General features: G+C 35.6%; 1 protein-coding gene across 1 annotated transcript in view; it reads left to right on the top strand.

Annotated features, from left to right (window-relative positions):
- Nucleotides 1–19,520, top strand: part of PXDN (peroxidasin) — an 85,050-nt gene that overhangs the window by 42,520 nt on the left and 23,010 nt on the right. The window contains exons 5-16 of the mRNA XM_053973960.1: nt 25–96; nt 657–728; nt 1,246–1,415; nt 2,716–2,833; nt 4,905–5,074; nt 5,976–6,248; nt 7,539–7,655; nt 8,819–8,977; nt 12,013–12,125; nt 13,084–13,240; nt 16,753–16,861; nt 17,301–17,458. Coding sequence (XP_053829935.1) covers nt 25–96; nt 657–728; nt 1,246–1,415; nt 2,716–2,833; nt 4,905–5,074; nt 5,976–6,248; nt 7,539–7,655; nt 8,819–8,977; nt 12,013–12,125; nt 13,084–13,240; nt 16,753–16,861; nt 17,301–17,458 — 1,688 coding nt within the window. The remainder of the gene's footprint in view (nt 1–24; nt 97–656; nt 729–1,245; nt 1,416–2,715; nt 2,834–4,904; nt 5,075–5,975; nt 6,249–7,538; nt 7,656–8,818; nt 8,978–12,012; nt 12,126–13,083; nt 13,241–16,752; nt 16,862–17,300; nt 17,459–19,520) is intronic.

Here is a 19,520-nt window from a genome sequence, read left to right as displayed (position 1 = left end):
TCTTTTTGTTTAACATATTTTCAGGTATCTGCACTTTAATCAAATAGAAACGTTGGAACCTGAATCCTTTACTCATCTTCCAAAACTTGAAAGGCTGTAAGTTTGTTTTTCTTGGGGTAAGATTCAGAAGACAGCTTGCTTCCTTATTTGAATTAAATCAAGCATTTGAAACTAAAAAATAATATTTTTATAATTGCCATAGATTGTTTTTAAGCCAATTTTTTTTACTGTAACTACTACATAGTCTTTCCAAGAACACTTTGGTGAGGCTGACCTTAGAGGCATGCAGAAGTGAGCATTGCCTGTGGTTTATTTTTCTTTTGCAAAAATACTTCCCAAAGATCTGTGATCAATGTTTGGCCTAAAATAAATGTTATGAATGAAGAACTAGACTATTTATTTAAGACCGTTTTTTTAAATTTCTAATTTGAATGCTTATGAACTCCCTTCCTTGTAGTTACTTATGGCTTCTTTTTCCCCACATGGACATACCCAAGTACACCTTGGAGGCTGCTTAAAAAATAGCAGACAATGAGTTGCTGAACAGGTTAAATTATTTTTCTTAAATTTTCTGAAAACCTTCCAGAAGTATGTAAATGAAATGAATGTGTCACAAAATCTGAATTATTACATGAATATTTCTTTATTTTTAACAGGTTTTTGCATAACAACAGAATAGCTCATTTGATTCCTGGAACATTTAGTCATTTAGAATCTATGAAAAGACTGTAAGTAAATTGAATTATTATTGAACTAATGAAATCTTAACCCAATTAGACTTCATCTTCTTTTGCAATATTTATCTTCCTTGCAAATGCCTTTTACAGTATTTAAATATTAATTTTTATTTAAAATATTAAATATTAATTAAATATTAAATATTAAATTTATTTTCTTAACTGTGCTTCAGTTGTTTATGTGCATAGATTGAGAACATTGTTCTATATCTCTTTTCTTTAGTTACTGAAAGTCTTAAGTTTATTTCCTGTATTGGGATTATTTATAATCATTGTTTTTTAGATTAAATAGTATATATAGATTTTTCTTTGGGCAGTAAAAATAACACACATTCTTCTAATAAAAACTACCAGAATGCCTATAAGCATGTAACCATCACCTGTATTGCATGTTGGCTGTTGTGTGTATTCATAGATAAAGGCATTGCTCCATTACAGAACCATATTGATCCTAGCAAAATGGCAGGGGCTTGCTAACAGAGCTCTGGCTGCTCCTTGTTTTGTGCAGGCGTTTGGACTCGAACGCTCTCCACTGCGACTGTGAGATCCTGTGGCTGGCGGAGCTGCTGAAGACGTACGCGGAGTCGGGTAACGCTCAGGCAGCAGCTACCTGTGAGTATCCACGGAGGATCCAGGGAAGATCGGTGGCCACGATAACACCAGAAGAATTGAACTGTGGTGGGTTTGCCACTTCCTGATGGCTTGTTTTTAATGGGTTGCATGTACCTAAACTGTGTTTTTTGGGGGAGTTAGAATTGGTTGTTCTGTTTGTTAACGCTGATCACCTCTGGTTAATATTGGTTATTTCTAGAAGTCTCTTTGTGTTCCTCTTCTGGTTTTGTGTCATTCTGACAGGATTGATTGCTTTTACCCTTCAGCCTATCTTTAATGAAACAAATATAACCATGTTTGAAATTTCCCCTTGAAGAACGAAAGGTGATTATACTAAAGGAGTTTATTTTTTCCTTTTATATTTCAGTTCTGATCATAAAAGGATTGTCAACTAGGGTCTATGGTATTGCAATAATATTATTGTTGTTTATTCCCTTCTGTATGAGGGAAAGGAAAGAAAGAGGCTCTACTGAATTGCCCCTGATGACACAGTTCTGGGCTTTAAAATTTTTGTTGATGTAGGAATTGGGGTTGGGCCACTGAATTTTTGTTTTACTCAGCTATAATTAATAGGACAGCCCCACACAGGCACTGGAATCCTTTGCCACTGAGCATTAGCTTGGCCCCATGGGCACCCTGTGACTTGGCCCAGCACCTCTTGTGTTCTGAAATCAAAATGCAGATTTCTAATCAAGCTATGGGCATTTGCCTGCCCACTCACATAATGAAGCCAAGGTATACAATAAGTAAACTGTCCTTTTGGTTATGTGGTGGATATAATTCTGATCAAGAGAACTATGACCATAAGTATCTACAAGGTTCTTGAAAAAGATAGTACAAAGGGAATTTGGTGCAAGAATAATGCACATGGCATCCTACCAGCTCTTCGCACATCTAAGGAGCCTGAATATGGAAACTGCAGGAAGCAAGCTGTACAAATTATTCTGGGAGGCAGGTTAGGCACTGATACTTATCTAGAGGAAGTTATTTTGAATGGCACTTGTGCTTGCTGCTTTAAAGTTTTTCCTTCATAGGCAATTTGAATCTCTGTTCAAATAAATAAAACAGCTGCTTTAGAACCTGATACAAATTTGCACAATCTATTTCCAGTCTGCAGAAAGGTCCTAAGGAACAACGAAGGAGGTCAGAAATCCCACAGTCGCTTTTGCACAGGGAAAAGTGCATTTAATCCTGACTAAGCATATACATATTTTAAGTCAAAACATTTGTGAAAAATATTTTTTACATGATGTAAAATATGTGGAAATATTTTTATTTATACAAGATGTGGAAATATTTTTATTTACCAGTTTTTAGTAGTTTTAAAATAAGTAAGAGTTCCTTGTATGTTTTACTGTTGATATAGAGAGGCCAAGAATTACATCAGAGCCTCAGGATGTGGATGTTACCTCAGGGAATACAGTGTACTTCACTTGCAGGGCTGAAGGCAATCCTAAACCAGAAATTATCTGGCTTCGAAACAAGTAAGTTGAAAGAGGAAGAGAGAAACTTGATGCAATTACATTTGTCTGTGTGTGTGTACATTTCTGGGTGCATATCCATGTGCTGTATATAGTAATATATGCAATAGTTACAGCAAAAACATGCTATAATTAAAATAAGCATATGAAGTAATGATGGCCCATAGCTCTTTTATTAATAATTTTAAACATTTAAGAGCTGGTAACTAGAAAGTACTGCTACTCTAGTAGTATTTGTAAGATGTTCAGCTGTAGAATACCTGCAAAGCTGCTCACACCTGTAATACTAAATCATTTATATAGAAGTACCAGGCAATCCACTGTGGGCATGTTGTATGTACTGTCTGTGAATTACTTAGCATTTGCATATGTTTTGGGGTGGAGCAAAATATACTTTTTTTAAGGACTCCAGCTAGATACAATTAAAGTTTCAGAGAGCTCTTTCTGGAGCCCTAGCTTCTCAGAGATATCTTCCCTCCAAGGTTGAGCTCTGTCCCAGGAGAGGAGAGAGACATCTGTTTCCAGCCTCCTCAAACTAGTACATGGAGGGCAGGCAAGTCTTTATATCATAAGATTGTAGTGTAATTCAGGTTGGAGGAGGTCTTCAAGGTTGGAGGAGGTCTCTAGTGCAGCCTTCTGCTCAAAGCAGTATTATACCAGGTTGCTTCATCCCAATGGGTCTTAAAAGCCTCTAGGGGTGGAGATAGGACATGTTGTCTGGGCGTCTCTTTCCCTCAGCGCTTAGAAGATGGGGGAAGATTCTATAAAGGATGACTATCTTTAAACAGCCCAAGGGCCAGCCTGCTGCAGAGTGGCTGCTCAGGCTGTGCCCAGAGCTTGGCTCCCTCCAGCTGCACTGGGCACAGCACAGCACAGCTGAACCAGCCTTGTGCCAGCACATCACCCCCTTAAACTGGTGTGAACCTACAATGGACACATGAACTGTGAGTTTACCATCAGCAAATCAGATTTAGGATTAATAATGCTCTTATACAAACCTGACCTGGAACATAGATTCCATTATAGTTTCTATAAAGTATTTTAGTTTGTCAGTTGCTGATGAAATGGCATGGTTTAGAGTCCTGGTTCTAGATCTTTCTGCTGATGTCAGTGAGAACCCCTCGTGCAGCAAAGGTATTTATGGAGTATGTCAAGAACAGAGCCTTGAACTCGAATGGTATAATTATTTTTTCAAAATTTCCTCTGGCTCAAGTATTTATAATACACAAAGAAAACATATTCACAATACACATATGAGTTTTAAGAAGAAACTTGAGCTTGGGGCAAGGGATTATTGACTGGCTCGTTTCCTGGCTGCATGAATGAGAGCAAAGTAGTTTGCAAGGTAGTTGAATATGGCAAGATTTCAGTCAAAAGCCATCAACCTGTTGAGCAGTATGTTGAATAGATTAGTAGGCTGTGTTTTGTACATAAGATGTGTGATGTCAAACCTCCTCTGGGCTTTCTTCATCATGTAGTGAAGGGTGGACTGAGAAACAGTTCCTTTAACAAAACCCCTTAAGACTTCTTAGGTTATATCACAGAAATTCATTCATGACCTAACCTGAAGACCTGACCTTAATTTAGATTTTAAACCAGTACAAAATACAATCAGCTTCATTAGTGCTCCTTGAACTGTCCAGGCAGAGGTTGCCACAAAGATGGTTTTGAAGCAACTAATCTCTCTCCTAGTAGAAGGTATCTTGAATATTGAACTTGTATGACATACTTCCAGTGGAAACAGTTTTAATTGTTTTGCCAACTAGAACAACCTTTTAAAGACCAGGTATGTGTATTTGTTCACTATTTTTTTCCCTGTAAGCTTTTCCTCATAAAATTATTTTAACTTTTCATTTTGAAGATGCATTACTTGCATTAGCAAATTAGTTTCATGATTTGTTTTTCCTTTTCTTCTCTTTAGGAGAAGATGTAAAGTTCCATTATTTTTAACAAAGTAAAACTTCTTTTTTCCCACAAGTTATTTTGGGTAATTTATCTCCTGGATTTTATTATTTGGCAGTTTTCTGCACTTGTGATTTAAAGCTTTAACTCTAGCAGATCCTTTTCTTCTCAGTAATGAGCTCAGTATGAAAGAAGATTCCCGTCTAAACTTGCTAGATGATGGCACGTTGATGATCCAGAATACTAAAGAAACAGACCAAGGCATTTACCAATGCATGGCAAAAAATGTGGCTGGAGAAGTGAAAACTCAGGAAGTTACTCTTAGATACTTTGAGTCACCAGGTAAGGAACATTAAGTCTGAACTTTGCATTCAGATAGAGAGTAGTTTTGATAATAAGATTGTTAAAAAATAGAATGCTTTGGTGCTTGATATGTAGATTTGTTGGGCTTGGGCATCTTAAGACCTAGATCATGAAGCTATAATATCCCTAGAACAAAAATACAACTCAGCCAGTTAATTAATATGTTTATTGTAGTATGCAATTTTTATAATAGTCTCGTATGCTGTAGAAGGGTTAGGTAAAGAGGCTTTGCATGACAACATTTCTCAGTGCAGTGTCTCTCTGGATACTGAAAACCACAAGCTGCTGAACAGGCCACTTATGGAAGCTTCGGCACACTCTGTGCAGCCATCCTGGCTCAAGAACCTTTTAGCTCTGTCTAGCCGAGGCCTCTTGTTTGTAAGGACTAAATTCCTGTCCAGGATGGTAATGTTTTTAAAACACAATCTTTGCTGTGAGAACATTTTGTTTTGACACACAGCATCAGGTAAACTTAAAATGTCACTGCATATTACTCATGTACTTGAAAAAAGTTACTTAAAATGTAGCTTAATCAGTTTTGGCTTTTGTGCACTTACAGCAGTTTTTACTGTGTTTTGGGTCTCAGTGTCCATGCCTCTGAAGAGACCTTTATAAAGATCAGCATAAGAGAGCAAAATGTTTGAAAATTGTTTTAATGAGAGTTGAGAAAAGAAACTTCAGAGCAATTAAGAGCTTTTGTTTTTATCTATTGATGTCTGCAGTTAGATTAGACTTAAAGCAAGGCAGAGTTTGCACAAAGATTAGAGGTATGTTGATTATGATTAGAGGTATATTAAATCCCCCCAGGTGTCCCCAGTTTTAGACTATATTTGTCTAAATTAGAACTGTGCTGCATTTAGGCTTTGCTGTTTCCTCACAGCCAGGCCAAGTTTTGTGATTCACCCACAAAATACTGAAGTGCTGGTTGGAGAGAGTGTTACCTTGGAGTGCAGTGCAACTGGGCACCCTCAGCCACGAATTACCTGGACCAAAGGCGACAGAACCCCTCTACCAAATGACCCTCGTGTCACAATAACTCCATCAGGAGGACTTTACATACAAAATGTAAAGCAGGAGGACAGTGGCGAGTACACCTGTTTTGCAACTAACACCATAGATAACATCCATGCGACTGCATACATCATAGTCCAAGGTAAATAATGTTAAACTGGGAGAGACATATTACTTGAAATTGTGTGGATTTGTCTTTTCTTCTGAGTTGACAGAGCCAAACGAAAAACATAAGAGTTTTTACTTCTAATTGCATTATTGTAGTCCATAGGGAAGTTGCTATACACTTTACACAGAGTATGGTATTATATACTATTTCCCTGAAAATTACATTTCATTGATTATTATCAGAAGTTTAATGTTTTAAAATGTTAACTTCTTATGTTTTGTTTGCATGGAGGAACAAACAAGCAGTATCAAATTTTTGAATTATTAAATATTTTCTGTAACAGGCAGCAATGCTAGAGATTAGAATTTGTACCTGGAGAAATAGAAATGAAGTTTTGTATACAGATCTGTGCCACTTTTCTTTTGTAGACACTTCAGTGAATGTGGAAACATTTTCTGCTGAGTTTTATAGAAGCTATCATTCTGCCAGCTGAGGCATTAGACATCTCTTCTGCAAAGCAAAAGTCAAAGTACTCTAACTTGTGATTGCAAAAATTTTGATATTGTATGTCAATAGTGTGATTATAAAATATTTGAGATCAACTATCAGAAGTCTCCTGTGTATATAGATAATATTCTTTGCAAACACTTTCATGCTGGAACTTTTATTTCCAAAATACTTAAAGTAACCTTTAAATTTGTTTGCTTCTGTTCTCATGTTAAAGTCTTTAGCTGGCAAACAGTTAAGATTGCAAATGCCTTTTTAATGAATTCTAAAGCTATACAAAACAACCTGTCTGCGTGGTGTTCATTTATTACCAGTGTATAATTTTGTTTTGAGAGCTGAACAAATACTTCTCACATAGTGAGTAGTTAGTGCATAGTGCTACTGCAGAACCTGGCCCACACTCCACTCATTGCTTTCATGGAAGAAAACAGGCAGTTCAAGAAGGTTTTGATTACATTACTTCCTCTTCACAATTTAACTGGGAAATTTTGAGAGAAAGAGAAGATAATATTTTTAATCCAGGGAAGACTCTATGTTTGATTCTACCAGTTTTACTGTACCTCTTATTTTGGATCTGTCACAGTAGATCCCACATGCCTTCACGGACATCAGGGCCGGGTTGTAAGAGAGATGTTCCTTTTGCACAAGTGGTTACCCTAACTCTCTTCTCTTTAGGGGTCACAATATAAAAGAATTCCATTAGCATCCCTTTTCCCACCAATATGAGCTATTTCAACTTACACAGGAAATAGTATGTAACTTAGTCATGCATTTTTCAGTTGTTTTTTTGAAATGGCTTTGTTTCCTCTTCTGTAGCTCTACCTCAGTTTACTGTCACTCCACAAGACAAAACAGTGATTGAGGGACAAACCGTTGACTTCCCTTGTGAAGCACAAGGTTATCCCCAGCCTGTTATTGCCTGGACTAAAGGAGGTAAGTGTGTTCCATTCTTACTTTTAAACTACCAGGATAGTTTAGCAGTCATATTGGAATCACTTCTTTACTGAAAGGAACTGCATGTATTTGTTTAGATGTTTCAGTCTCTGAAGGAAACAGTTCATTTCTTTCTCCTTTAGCTGGGAAAGGCAAGGTGTCCCACAGGAGATAGCTGCCCAAGCATTTTTCATTATTAAGTAAAAAAGAGTCAGTAAAATATGTATCCATAATAGATTCCTAATAATAAATGTTTAAGAAGCAAATTATATATAGCAGTATGTATCACTGCTGTTGTACTGCAGAAGTGGAGATGGCTGTCATTAGCTGGAGGTCTGAAATTAGGTGGGATATATTCTCTACAGAAACCAGAACAGTCCAGCCTGCAACTGTACCAGCATCTCTGTTACTTAATGCACATTGACAGAAACAATGGGGTGCACTCTGCTGACTATTCTATCAAGTTATAGCTCTAAAGGCATTAAGCCAAATTCAGCAGGAACAAATATTGTAGTGGATATTTTATCAGTAAGCAAAAATTCCATTTGATTTGAGTGAAAAAACTGCAGCGGGCTAAATAACTCTTAGGAAATTTGAAATTATGGTACATAAAGTAGATTCTTAACAAATTGTTTGTCATTTTGATGCTGATAATGTCCCTGTTTCTCCCTTTACTTAGATTGTTCCAATCAAATAAAATGTTGAGAAAGGGAGGATAGGGTACAGACACCGATGGAAATCCATTTTTCTTATATTACATTTTTTTTCAGGGCCATGTCTATTTTTCTGTAGATTATCTAAGCCTAGGTAAATGAGATAAATTGTGTCTTACACACATGGCAATAATATGACATGAGCAGTAACACATGTTGGTGTTTTTATACCTTCTCATTTGGATGCTTTAGCATGCTTCTTAAATGAAAATATTTATTTCTACCACAAACAGAGAAGTGATAAGAATTATGATTGTGTGCATATGTCTAATGCGTTTGCTTTTCATGTTTATCTTCTTAGAAGTAAAGGTTTCACACTTCTTTTCTTTTTTTTTAAGAAACTTTAATATTTTCCAGTGTTTTATAAAATTTAAAACCTGGGCTTCCCTTTTTCTGACACCAAGGGACTTTGTTGCTATAAAGAGCAAATGATGTTGTTGTGTGTTTCAGGAGGCCAGTTGTCTGTTGACAGAAGACACTTAGTTCTATCCTCCGGAACGCTGAGGATTTCCAGGGTTGCTCTGCATGACCAGGGACAGTATGAATGCCAAGCTGTCAACATTATTGGATCCCAGCGGATCGTTGTGTACCTGACTGTACAGCCTAGAGGTACAGCCCATGGACAGCTGCTGGGAGAAAAAAAAAGAAAAAAAGAGAACTATTTAAGCTTACACTAAAATACACAGTACTGTGTGTGATTGTTTCTGAGTATATCCCCTTTTAGATCCCAGTGATTTCCAACAGATAACAAGTCTGGAAACTTGCCAGTATTTGTGCAGGGTATCATTCCATTAGAACAGTCTGTCTTCTGGGAAAGGTTTATCTGATTTACTTTTTTTTTTTTTTTGTAAGAAGTGGAGGTTTGCTTTGAGGATGACGTATTCCTATGCATTGGAAAATATTTTATTTTATGAAAAGTCTAGCTTCTAATAAGGCTCTAATAAGGCTCTAAGTTTCTAATAAGGCTCTATGATGTTAGTTAAGTGGTATTATTAACATAATGTTTCATGTCCAGAAACAGAACACTTTATTTTACAGAAGCAGAACAAACTTCACAAAGAAGTCATTCCTTGTACTGAAAATAAACTGACACAAAAGTCTTAAAACACCAACCCCAAAATCCATTTTTATGCTTTTTTTTCAATTAAATTCTAAGTTACTTCCATGATAAATTATAATCGTATTACCATTCATAATTTATTTAAGTATTTTTTATGTTTAACTGAATTCAAGGAGATAAAACATGTAATTCAAAGCATTTCTTTTTACTGATCTAATTTAAAATTAATGTATATTAGTAAAAGGGTCTCAAATGAGCTTAGAAGTTTGTCAGAAAAAAATTCTATTGATTTTTCTTGGTTTAAGATTGTCAAAATAGAGATGATTTTTTAACCTATATGTTGATTAAAATTATGTAAAACAAGTATCAGTTTAAAAAAGTTTTATATCTTTACAGCTGTGTTAAATTTCACTGGACTTGAGTGAAGTTTAATAAAACAATTTTTGTGCAACTCAGGTTGCAAAATTCAGTCACCAAAAGATAGTAAATATAAGATTGAAGGCTGAATATGTAGCATGAAATTGGAGCTCTCCACAGATTATCTGCAATGCTGTTTTCAATTGTGCAAGAAGAGAAATTTTCTTTTGGGCTTCTACCAAAAGGACAGTTCACCTGAGGAATGTTTAGTCATTGGTCACTGTGGTTAAATCAGTGTTAATAAACACAGATTAATGGTCCAGGTCTGTTTGCTGGCGTGACTCAGCTCACATCCACAGAGCCAGACTCTCTTACCTCTCAGTCCTGGACACCTGCCTCTGGATGCCTTATTTGAACTGATTTCTGGTCCTTTACAGGCATTTGTGTGCAGTTTAACAGTAGGGCCAGATTTGGTTGGTAGTATAAATGACTGCAGTGGAGCCAACTATTTCTCTGTAAAAGCACAACCCTCCACCCTCTCCCACTCTTCCACTCCCCCCTAAATATCAGTATCATGACATTGGTATAGCAGTATATATTACAGCAGAAATAGAATTCTTAATGTCTTCATAATCTTATATGTGCTTTTTATGATGATATCTGAGTGCCAGGCATCAGTTTGGATTTGAAGACAATTAGAGTTTAAAAACACATTAATTTTATTCACAGTGGATTTAGGTAACAGTTTACTCTGGCCTTAGAATTTAAGGTGATTTTTTGATGTTTTAAGGGCTGAGGCTCATAGGTGTCATGGAGGTAGGAGCTCTGTCAAGACTCAGTGCCTCAGCAAGTCAAGCTGAGAGACTCACTTGAATGAGTCGTGGAAGGTTTTGCTTTTGTCATCTGAGAAATTGCAGTTGTCACTACTTAAAAAAAATTAAAACAACAACAAAAAAAAAGATGACAAGTTAATGCAATATTCATTCTGATTAATTTGTACAGGTTTAGCTATTAACAGAAATATTTTTCAGAGCTCTAAATTCACAGAACTTAAGTGGTTTTTGACAACTCCTAGCCTATTATGTTAGAAGTTAAGAGTACTTTAAAATCATCCTGAAGCAGACATCAGAAATAAGGTCATAGAATCATTAAGGTTGGAAAAGACCTTTCATCAAGTCCAACTGTCAATGTAGCACTACCACCATGTTCACCATTAAACCATGTCCTTAAGTGCTATATCCACGCATTTTTTTGAACACTTCCAGGGATAGTGGCTGTACAATTTCCCTGGACAGTCTGTTCCAGTGCTTGACAACCCTTTCTATGCAATTTTTTTTCCCCTGTATCTAATCTAAACCTCCTCTGGTGCAACTTAGAGGCATTTCATCTTGTCCTGTCACTTGTTACCAGCCCTTCTCTGGACATGCTCCAGCACCACAATGTCTTTTATGTAGTGAGGGGCCCACAGCTGGACACAGGACGCGAGGTGGGGCGTCACCAGTGGTGAGTAGAGGGGGACAACCACTGCCCTGGTCCTGCTGGCCACACTATTGGTGATACGGGCCGTGATGCCATTGGCTTTTTTGGCCACCTGGGCACACACTGGCTCATGTTCAGCTGCTGTCAACCATCACCCTCAGGTTCTTTTCCACGGGACAGCTTTCCAGCCACTCTGCCCTCAGCCTGTAGCACTGCAGGGGGTTGTTGTGATCCAAGGGCAGCACCTGGCCCTGGGCCTTGTGGTACCTCATACAATTGGCCTCAGCCCATTTATTCAGCCTGTCCAGCTCCCTCTGTAGAGTCTTTCTACTCTCCGGCAGATCAACACTCCCACCCAACTTGGTGTTGTCTGTGACCTTGTTTAGGGTGCACTTGATCCCCTCAGCCAGGTTATCAATGAAAATATTAAACAGGGCTGGCCCCAATACTGGGGAACACCACATGTTACTGGCCACCAATTGGATTTAACTCCATGCACTAGTATCTCTGGGCCTGATCATGCAGCCATCTTTTTATCCACAGAATATACATCCACACCATGGAAAGCTAGTTTCTTCAAGGAGAATTTAATTCCTAAAATGAAGTTAAAAGCAACTATAAGCCTGCAGATAGAATAGTGTAATTGATCAAGAAATGTTCAGTAACTGATAAAAACAGACCTATTTTTTGATCGTCTTTTGCACAGTTGTATTTCATACTTTATCAGTGTATCATTTGGCTTTTTTAGTGACCCCTGTGTTTGCCAGTGTTCCCAGTGACATGACAGTGGAGGTTGGCACAAACGTGCAGATCCCATGCAGTGCTCAAGGAGAGCCAGAGCCAGTCATTACATGGAATAAGGTAATGAACATATTCAGTTATTGCAGAAAGGCAGTGGCCTTTCCATCTCTTCATAATTAATTATTGAATTATTGAAAGTGCACGTTGCCAGATTATTGCTTCCTATGGTGTCTGAAAACATTATCTGAAGTCCAATCAGTAAGTATTTAATACAGAGCATTTATATAGATACTAAGCCTGAATTTTATATAAATAAATATATACATGTAGTTATGCAAATTATTATGCAGACCAGCTAAAGTTCATAATATATGCTTTAAAAGGTCTGTATTTAGTGACAGTTCTGTGTGAATAGCCTACTAATATTCACACTTTCAATGATATTATAGATATAAAATAATAAGAAATGCTGTACTGGAGCCATTTGCTACTGCTAGGTTGAGACCAACCAGGACAGGCTTTGGTAATTTTCTGGTAACCTCTTTGTGGCTTTGATTTCCATTGATGTAATAATTGATATATCAAACTATAGAGTATTAGCAGAGTTACCAATGAATTAATGAGTTGCTAATATTGATATTCAATTTTTCTGATTATATTCTTCTCTTCAAGTAATGAATATTAGAAATTTACTCTAATGAACCTTAAATAGCTTCTAAATTTATAGCACATGAAGAACTGATATATGTAAAGCTCTTGAGATCTATTTCAGTGGGTTAATTTTGAGAAAAATAAAATATGTTCTCAAGTGGTATTATCTTTTTTTTTTGGTCATAGATCTTATGTGGTGAAAGCCTATTAAAATACTTTTATTTGTAATAATGAGTAATTGTAGAAGTAAAGAAATACACTGTACAATTTAGAGGTACATGTGATTTTTCTGTATAAGCTTATCTAACTCTATCTGACTGTAAACTTGGCATACAAAATAAGAAATATAAAAAATAAAAGCAGAAGAGAAAAAGATGACAAAAAAATCATGTATGAAAACGAGTGTGTTTTTTGGGCTTTCCTGCAGGATGGAGTACAGGTAACCGAGAGTGGAAAATTTCACGTTAGTCCGGAGGGATTTCTCACCATTCGCGATGTTGGCACGGCCGATGAAGGTCGCTATGAGTGTGTTGCCCGCAACACCATAGGATACTCCTCTGTTAGTATGGTGCTAAGTGTAAATGGTAAGATACATGACTCAGTATGACTTGGATTGTTAGTTTTGTCCTAATTGTCTAACACGTAAAATGAAACAAAGTTGTCAAGATACTAAATTAGTTATTTTATTCACGTGGCTATTTTCCTCCCATGATTCTTTTTTTTTTCCCATACTTTAGTAAGATGGTAATGTCGTAATAAGAATATCTCTAGATGTTAAGCTCCAAAACCAACTATGCTTTAGGCTCAAATTAATCTTTCAGCTTTCTTCCTGAGATATTATTTAGAGCTTTTAAAATTTGCTATTCAAATACCCAGTCTAATTTTTAGAAATAACTTGGCAAATGTCTTCTGGCATCTTCAAAGGGACACTTACAGCACTTCATTGAAAATTAGGCTGCAACTATTGCAAAACAGTTCAGGAATATTATATGGACCTCAAGAAGCTAAAAGAGAAAACAGAAAGAAAAGAAGAATATTTGATCTTGTTCTAATAATTTGAAATTAATAATGGCAAATAATAGTTAACAGTTATTACTATGTAATAAATGTCAATAAAGCAGCAAAAGAGGCTAAGGAAATAAATTTTCTACAAAGATTGACCATAGAGCTTTTCTGAGTTATTGACTGAAACAGCTGACTTTTCAGTTTAATTTTGATGGAAAAGAAAAGAAAATGGTATAATTTCTGTCTCTCAGTAGGGAATATAAGACAATATCTTTGTATCTTCAAAAAATTAGTATAGAACAGTGATTGTTTTGGTATTTTGAAGATTAGTGTGAAGATATCTTCAATATATTGGATATTGTTTCCCAGTGCTATTTGGGATATTCTGTATTTTGTTTATTAAATTGATAAAGATGTACCAGTGATTTTTCTAATGTATTGTGTGCCATAGTATCAATAAAACTATGATGTTTCCTGTCTTAGGTTGCTTTTAGTAGATTTTTAATCTGTACTTTCTTCTATGAAAATTATTTCTTTAATCTGTAAAGATTACTCAGGAGAGAAAAATTGTAGGGCTAGGAATCATTCAGTAATAAGATTCCTATATCTACATGTATGAATTAGGAAAGGAAAGAAAGTCTATGAAAATCAGTTAATCTGGCTACTCTGGAGATGCATAGCAAAAAACCATTTTTTGTTTAGGAAAGATTAGCTAGTTCTCAATTCACTAAGAGTGCTGAAAAATGAAATCATGAGTTGAAATAAAACCCCAGTGATATGAGTTTCAATCACTTAGCACAGGTGTAAATTGATCATTCTCATCTGCTGAAATCAACAAACTAAAAAACTAGTTATTTGCTGATTTGCAGTTAATAATAGTAATATGGGTAATTTCTTCCAAACTGTAGCATAAATAAACCTAAAATTAGTGAAAGTACACTTAATTAATCTGCATTCCATCTGAAACTGTAAATTAATTTTCTCCTTCAAACTAGTGGGATATGAGATGCTGATTTGCTATGGCTACTTTAAAACTGATGCTGTCAGACGATCAAGGAGGAAAGTGGACAGATTATAAGTATTGGTTAATTGCTGTGTGGATAGTATTTATAATGATATAGCCAGAAATTCCTAAAAACTTGCCTGGCATAATTTCTTTTAAACAGGGCAATGTTTTATGAATGTTTCTAAACCAAAACACTTTCCTAAGACTGAGACCAAATAAAGGCATGTGTATAGAAGCTGGGAACAGGTTTTGCTGGCTGTGTTGGATAATATTTTAAAGATGTTTTCCTTTAGCCATTCTTTTCCATTGTTTTGTAAGAGTCATTCCCCCACCCTGCCCAAATTAAAAAAAAAAAAAAGTATTGTGGGAGACTCTTACAAGGAGCTTTAACTTCTAACATTAATCAGTCTAAAAAAAGAACTGCTAGCAATAAATAATCTAAACAAAAATTAAGTACAGAATAGTTAACATCTAACAAAGGTTTATAATTCAGCCCACGTATAACGTATACCATTAATCAGAAAGATAGCCCTGCAACACCAAGTTTACATCTAATGTAGATAGCATTAAGGAGGGTAACCAGCCACTGGATTTCTACAGACTGCAATTTTGCACTGTTTACATCATTCAAGGCACACAAACATGCTGAAACAACTAAAATGTAAAATTTAAACCCGCAAATGGCATTTCTTCCTAAAATAATCAGCTTATCTGATAGTGTTTCAGTGTGGTTGCTATTGAAAATGAAGCTGTCCAGCAAGTGCAGTTGGTAATTAGGACAGATCAGGGTCTACCGCCCTCAGGGAGTGTGGAAAGGGGCAGCTGATTTTGGATGCTGGGAATATATTGTCAAAAGCCTGAGACTGGCCTCAGGGCACAGAAAGGGGCTTCATCTGCAGCTATAGAGTTCCAGGGACTGTTTTATTTGATGGTATAGATGGTTGAGTTTGATTAAGTGGGTCTAGACTATGAAACTCATGTAGAGACAATTTAAGCTGCCATTTAGGAAAGAATAATGAAAAGTTGCCTAAGGGGAAAAAAAAAAAACAAAAAAACAAAAAACCAAGAAGTAATGAAAAGCTTATAAACAACAGTTTTTATGTCAGATGATTTTGTACATCTGCTGATTTTATACCAGTATATTTGCTTTGGACTTTTTCCCTACTTTACCCTTCTTCCTGTGTGACTTTTCCAATCTAAACACACTCTGGAAATTGTTAGCTGTTGCCCCTGGATCTCGTAGTTCTTAGTTTAGACTGAAAGGAAGGTTATTAGTCCTACATAGTTTGTACAAACATCCAGCTGCAACAAAGCACTGTATAAAAAGGCCTATGCATTATTGAGTTTCCAGTGTTGTATATGGTTATTAAATAGCATTTAAGCATGTGAGTTATAATCTAGTATTAAAAAGATAATTGTAAAGTAGGAAACAAAGTAGTGATCTAAATTTAAAAAAAATATTTACCGCCCTTTACAATTAATCTGTGTTGCTTATTATACTAAGACCAGGAGAAGAACAATGTTAATTTATGTTCATTCAATTATGTAAATTATGTTCATTATGTACCACTTGCAGCACATTCCTGTAATCCCTTTAAGTTCTTATATTGAATTCAATACTAATTCAGAACTAGCTGAAATCAAAGGGGAAATATGCATTGATTTCAGTGGTTATAGATCAGGCTCTTGGTACCAACACCTGAAATCTGATAATACACCAGAAAAAAACCCTTAATAATAATAATAATTAATTTTTGATTTGGTCATCTGCATTTGAAATTGTAGGTCTAATTAAAGGACAGCTAAACACTCTATGCATTTATCTTTATCTTGGTTTTGAGTTATAAGCTAGATGACTTTTAAACTTAGGTTAACTTCTGTTTTAAATTAATTTTATTCTACTTTAATATGCCTTGATAGAATTCCAAAATGGTTAAGAATTTTATATTTGGATGAATTAAGATTTAAAGAACAAGGGTTTACTTTGTAGAACTGAAATGATGTCGTGTCTAGACTCTGTTTTATGGAAGTATCTTTTTGTGTGTGGCCATTTTTGCAATAACATGTGAATTCCTTTTTCTCTAGTTCCTAATGTCAGCCGAAATGGAGATCCTTTTGTACAAACATCAATTGTGGAAGCAATTGCAACTGTTGACAGAGCAATAAATTCAACACGTACACATCTGTTTGACAGGTATCTCCTTTTTTTTTTTTTTCATTAAGAAGTCAGAATTAATTTTGTATATACTAGAAATAATGGGAGATTTATTAAACAAGAAACCATCTTGTTAGTTAAAAGATATTGTTAGTGTCTGGTTGTTTCTGAGAATACTAACAGTTTAACATGTAAAGATTTTTATTGTTCATACACTCTTGCTGAGATCTCTGTTCACTGCAGCAGCTCTTCTGCTGAGATTATGTGTATTAAAATGCTACTAAATATTTAATTACTACTAAATATTTAATTTTTTATTATTTTATTGAATTTTTTTCTTCTTGGTTTGCCTTCCATTTTGAGATGAGTAACCAAGGTATGTACTAATCATGTTGCTGAACATTTATATGATTTATGTAGTGTTGTTGTTTTGTAACTCCTGTGTACACTTACTATTTTTTTCCAAATTATCTATCAGTCGTCCTCGTTCTCCAAATGATTTGCTAGCCTTATTTCGATACCCAAGGGACCCATACACTGTTGAGCAAGCAAGAGCTGGGGAAATATTTGAAAGGACCTTACAGCTTATTCAAGATCATGTACAAGATGGTCTAATGGTTGACCTGAATGGAACAAGTCAGTATTCTTTCCTTTTTCTTCTGTTTTGCCATGTATTTGCCTTTTTAAGTCATTATACTTCAGGAGACATTAATTCTCTGAGGTTTGGTCCCAATTGTAGAACCATTACATTAAAAACAGTGAAGTATTTGACTTTGCAAAATTTTACCAAATTCCATCCTTGGTTTGCACATTGCTCACTATATAACTCTGAGCTCTCCAAGTGGAATGTTTTTTCTCACACTGACATATTAGGAAAAAGTTCAGATTCTGATTCTTCTGCTGGTCAAACTTAGTATAATGGAAGTGCATAATGCATCCTGTTTGTTAATTCTCTGTGTGTTTATTTATTAGGATCATTGTCTCATAGTCTCAAAGCAGAACAGACTTTTCTCCTGTGTGGTAAAATTAAGCAGTGTTTTGTTCCTGTTTCTTTAAGAAAAACCATTTAATATCAGCGTGCCTTGGCAAGGAGAAAATATGACATAACAAGAAAGATTTGTATACTTTACAAACCAAGGTTTCTGCATGTACCACAACAGTATTCAAAGAATTATTTGCTACTTTATGACTGTCAAACTAAGCTAATTGTTTTGTTTAACACTGACATGATGTAATGAGAAATACAGTTCTTGTTGCTTTTTATAGCTAGCAAAAAAAAGTGTGAGGTTTAATTTCTGCCTTTTAGGTATTGGATTCCAGTCAAACTCATGAAGTCCAGCTGGAGTACGTACAGCTAATGTGTGTAGATATATGGGTGGATAGGCTTGAAACATAGGATTGAAGCATTTGGAAATAATGATAGAGTTTTAGGAGAGCTTTTGAGACTTGAGACATAGCCAAAAACTACACTGACAATCTAGAGGAAATACTTTTACTCATTATATTCTTTTGATGTTTATAATAGAGTATTTATTGTAACTTCTGAAAATTTTAACACTGACCATGAACTATCAAGTATTTATAACACCAAAGACAACAAGCTTTGTGGTGTACTGTCACATTTGCTAATCAAAGCAGCTTGTTACTCATTATTAGAGCCCAGTAGATAATTCTTGATGAATTGTTTACCACAAAAACATACTCAAAATTCTTTGAAGGCTGATGTATTATAAGAGCCACCCCATTTGGTTTGGTTCTCTGATTAGATGCATATGTAAGAATATTGAATATATATGCTATAAATATATGGTACTAGCAATATATAAAATGTGATGTGTGAGAACTGATTGACTAGGATTCATAATAGTGAAACACCTAAGGTTCACCAAAAAGTGGCATTAAAGCCTATGGATACTAGTGAATAAAAACAAAAATAGGCAACTCTTTGTGATACTGGTAATCCTGTTTGCAACCAGATCTTGCTTTTTAGACCTACAGAATCCAAAGAAACCTGGCTTTTAGGGAAACTTGAATAGTAAAATAAATCTGTTTTCATTTAAACTGCCCAATACTCCAATTTTTAATAGTAAATTTTGTCCTTATTTAATTTTATTTTGAAATACAGAGCCAAATGAAAGGTGTTATTTAGCACTTTAGCATTGAGAACAGTTGAGAAACGTGACAGTTTCCCAGTCAGAGTGGTTTTTTTTTGTTTTTTTGTTGTTGTTGTTGTTGTTGTTGTTGCAAAACCTTTGAATATCCCAAGGAGAGATTATGGAGCCAAATTCTCCTCCACAGTGCCAGACTGTGTAACAAGGGGAATGGCCATTAATGGAGGTTCAGATTAGATGTTAGGAAAGTTTCTCACCAGAATTCCAGTGCAACACTGAAACAAGTAATCCAGAAAGGTGGAGGAGTCTCAGACTTTGCAGGTTTTCAAGCCTGCTGGACCAGCTACACAGGTATCTAGTGCTGGAAACAGCTCTACTTCTAGCAAGAGCTTAGTCTGGATAAGAGGTCCCTTATAATCAATATTTCTATGACTCTATGAAACATTTTTCTTGCTTTGAAAAAAAAGGTAATATGTGAATTGAGCTAGCCAGCTTCTAAGCACTGGAAATGCCCAGCCATTCAGAGAGCAGAGGCAAAGTTAGTGCCTACAATGGGAGAGGCAATTAAGGATTAGCAACGGGCATCA

Source organism: Vidua macroura, chromosome 3, assembly GCF_024509145.1.
Source record: "Vidua macroura isolate BioBank_ID:100142 chromosome 3, ASM2450914v1, whole genome shotgun sequence".
NCBI lineage: Eukaryota > Metazoa > Chordata > Aves > Passeriformes > Viduidae > Vidua > Vidua macroura.
This window is presented reverse-complemented; position numbering and strand designations above follow the sequence as displayed.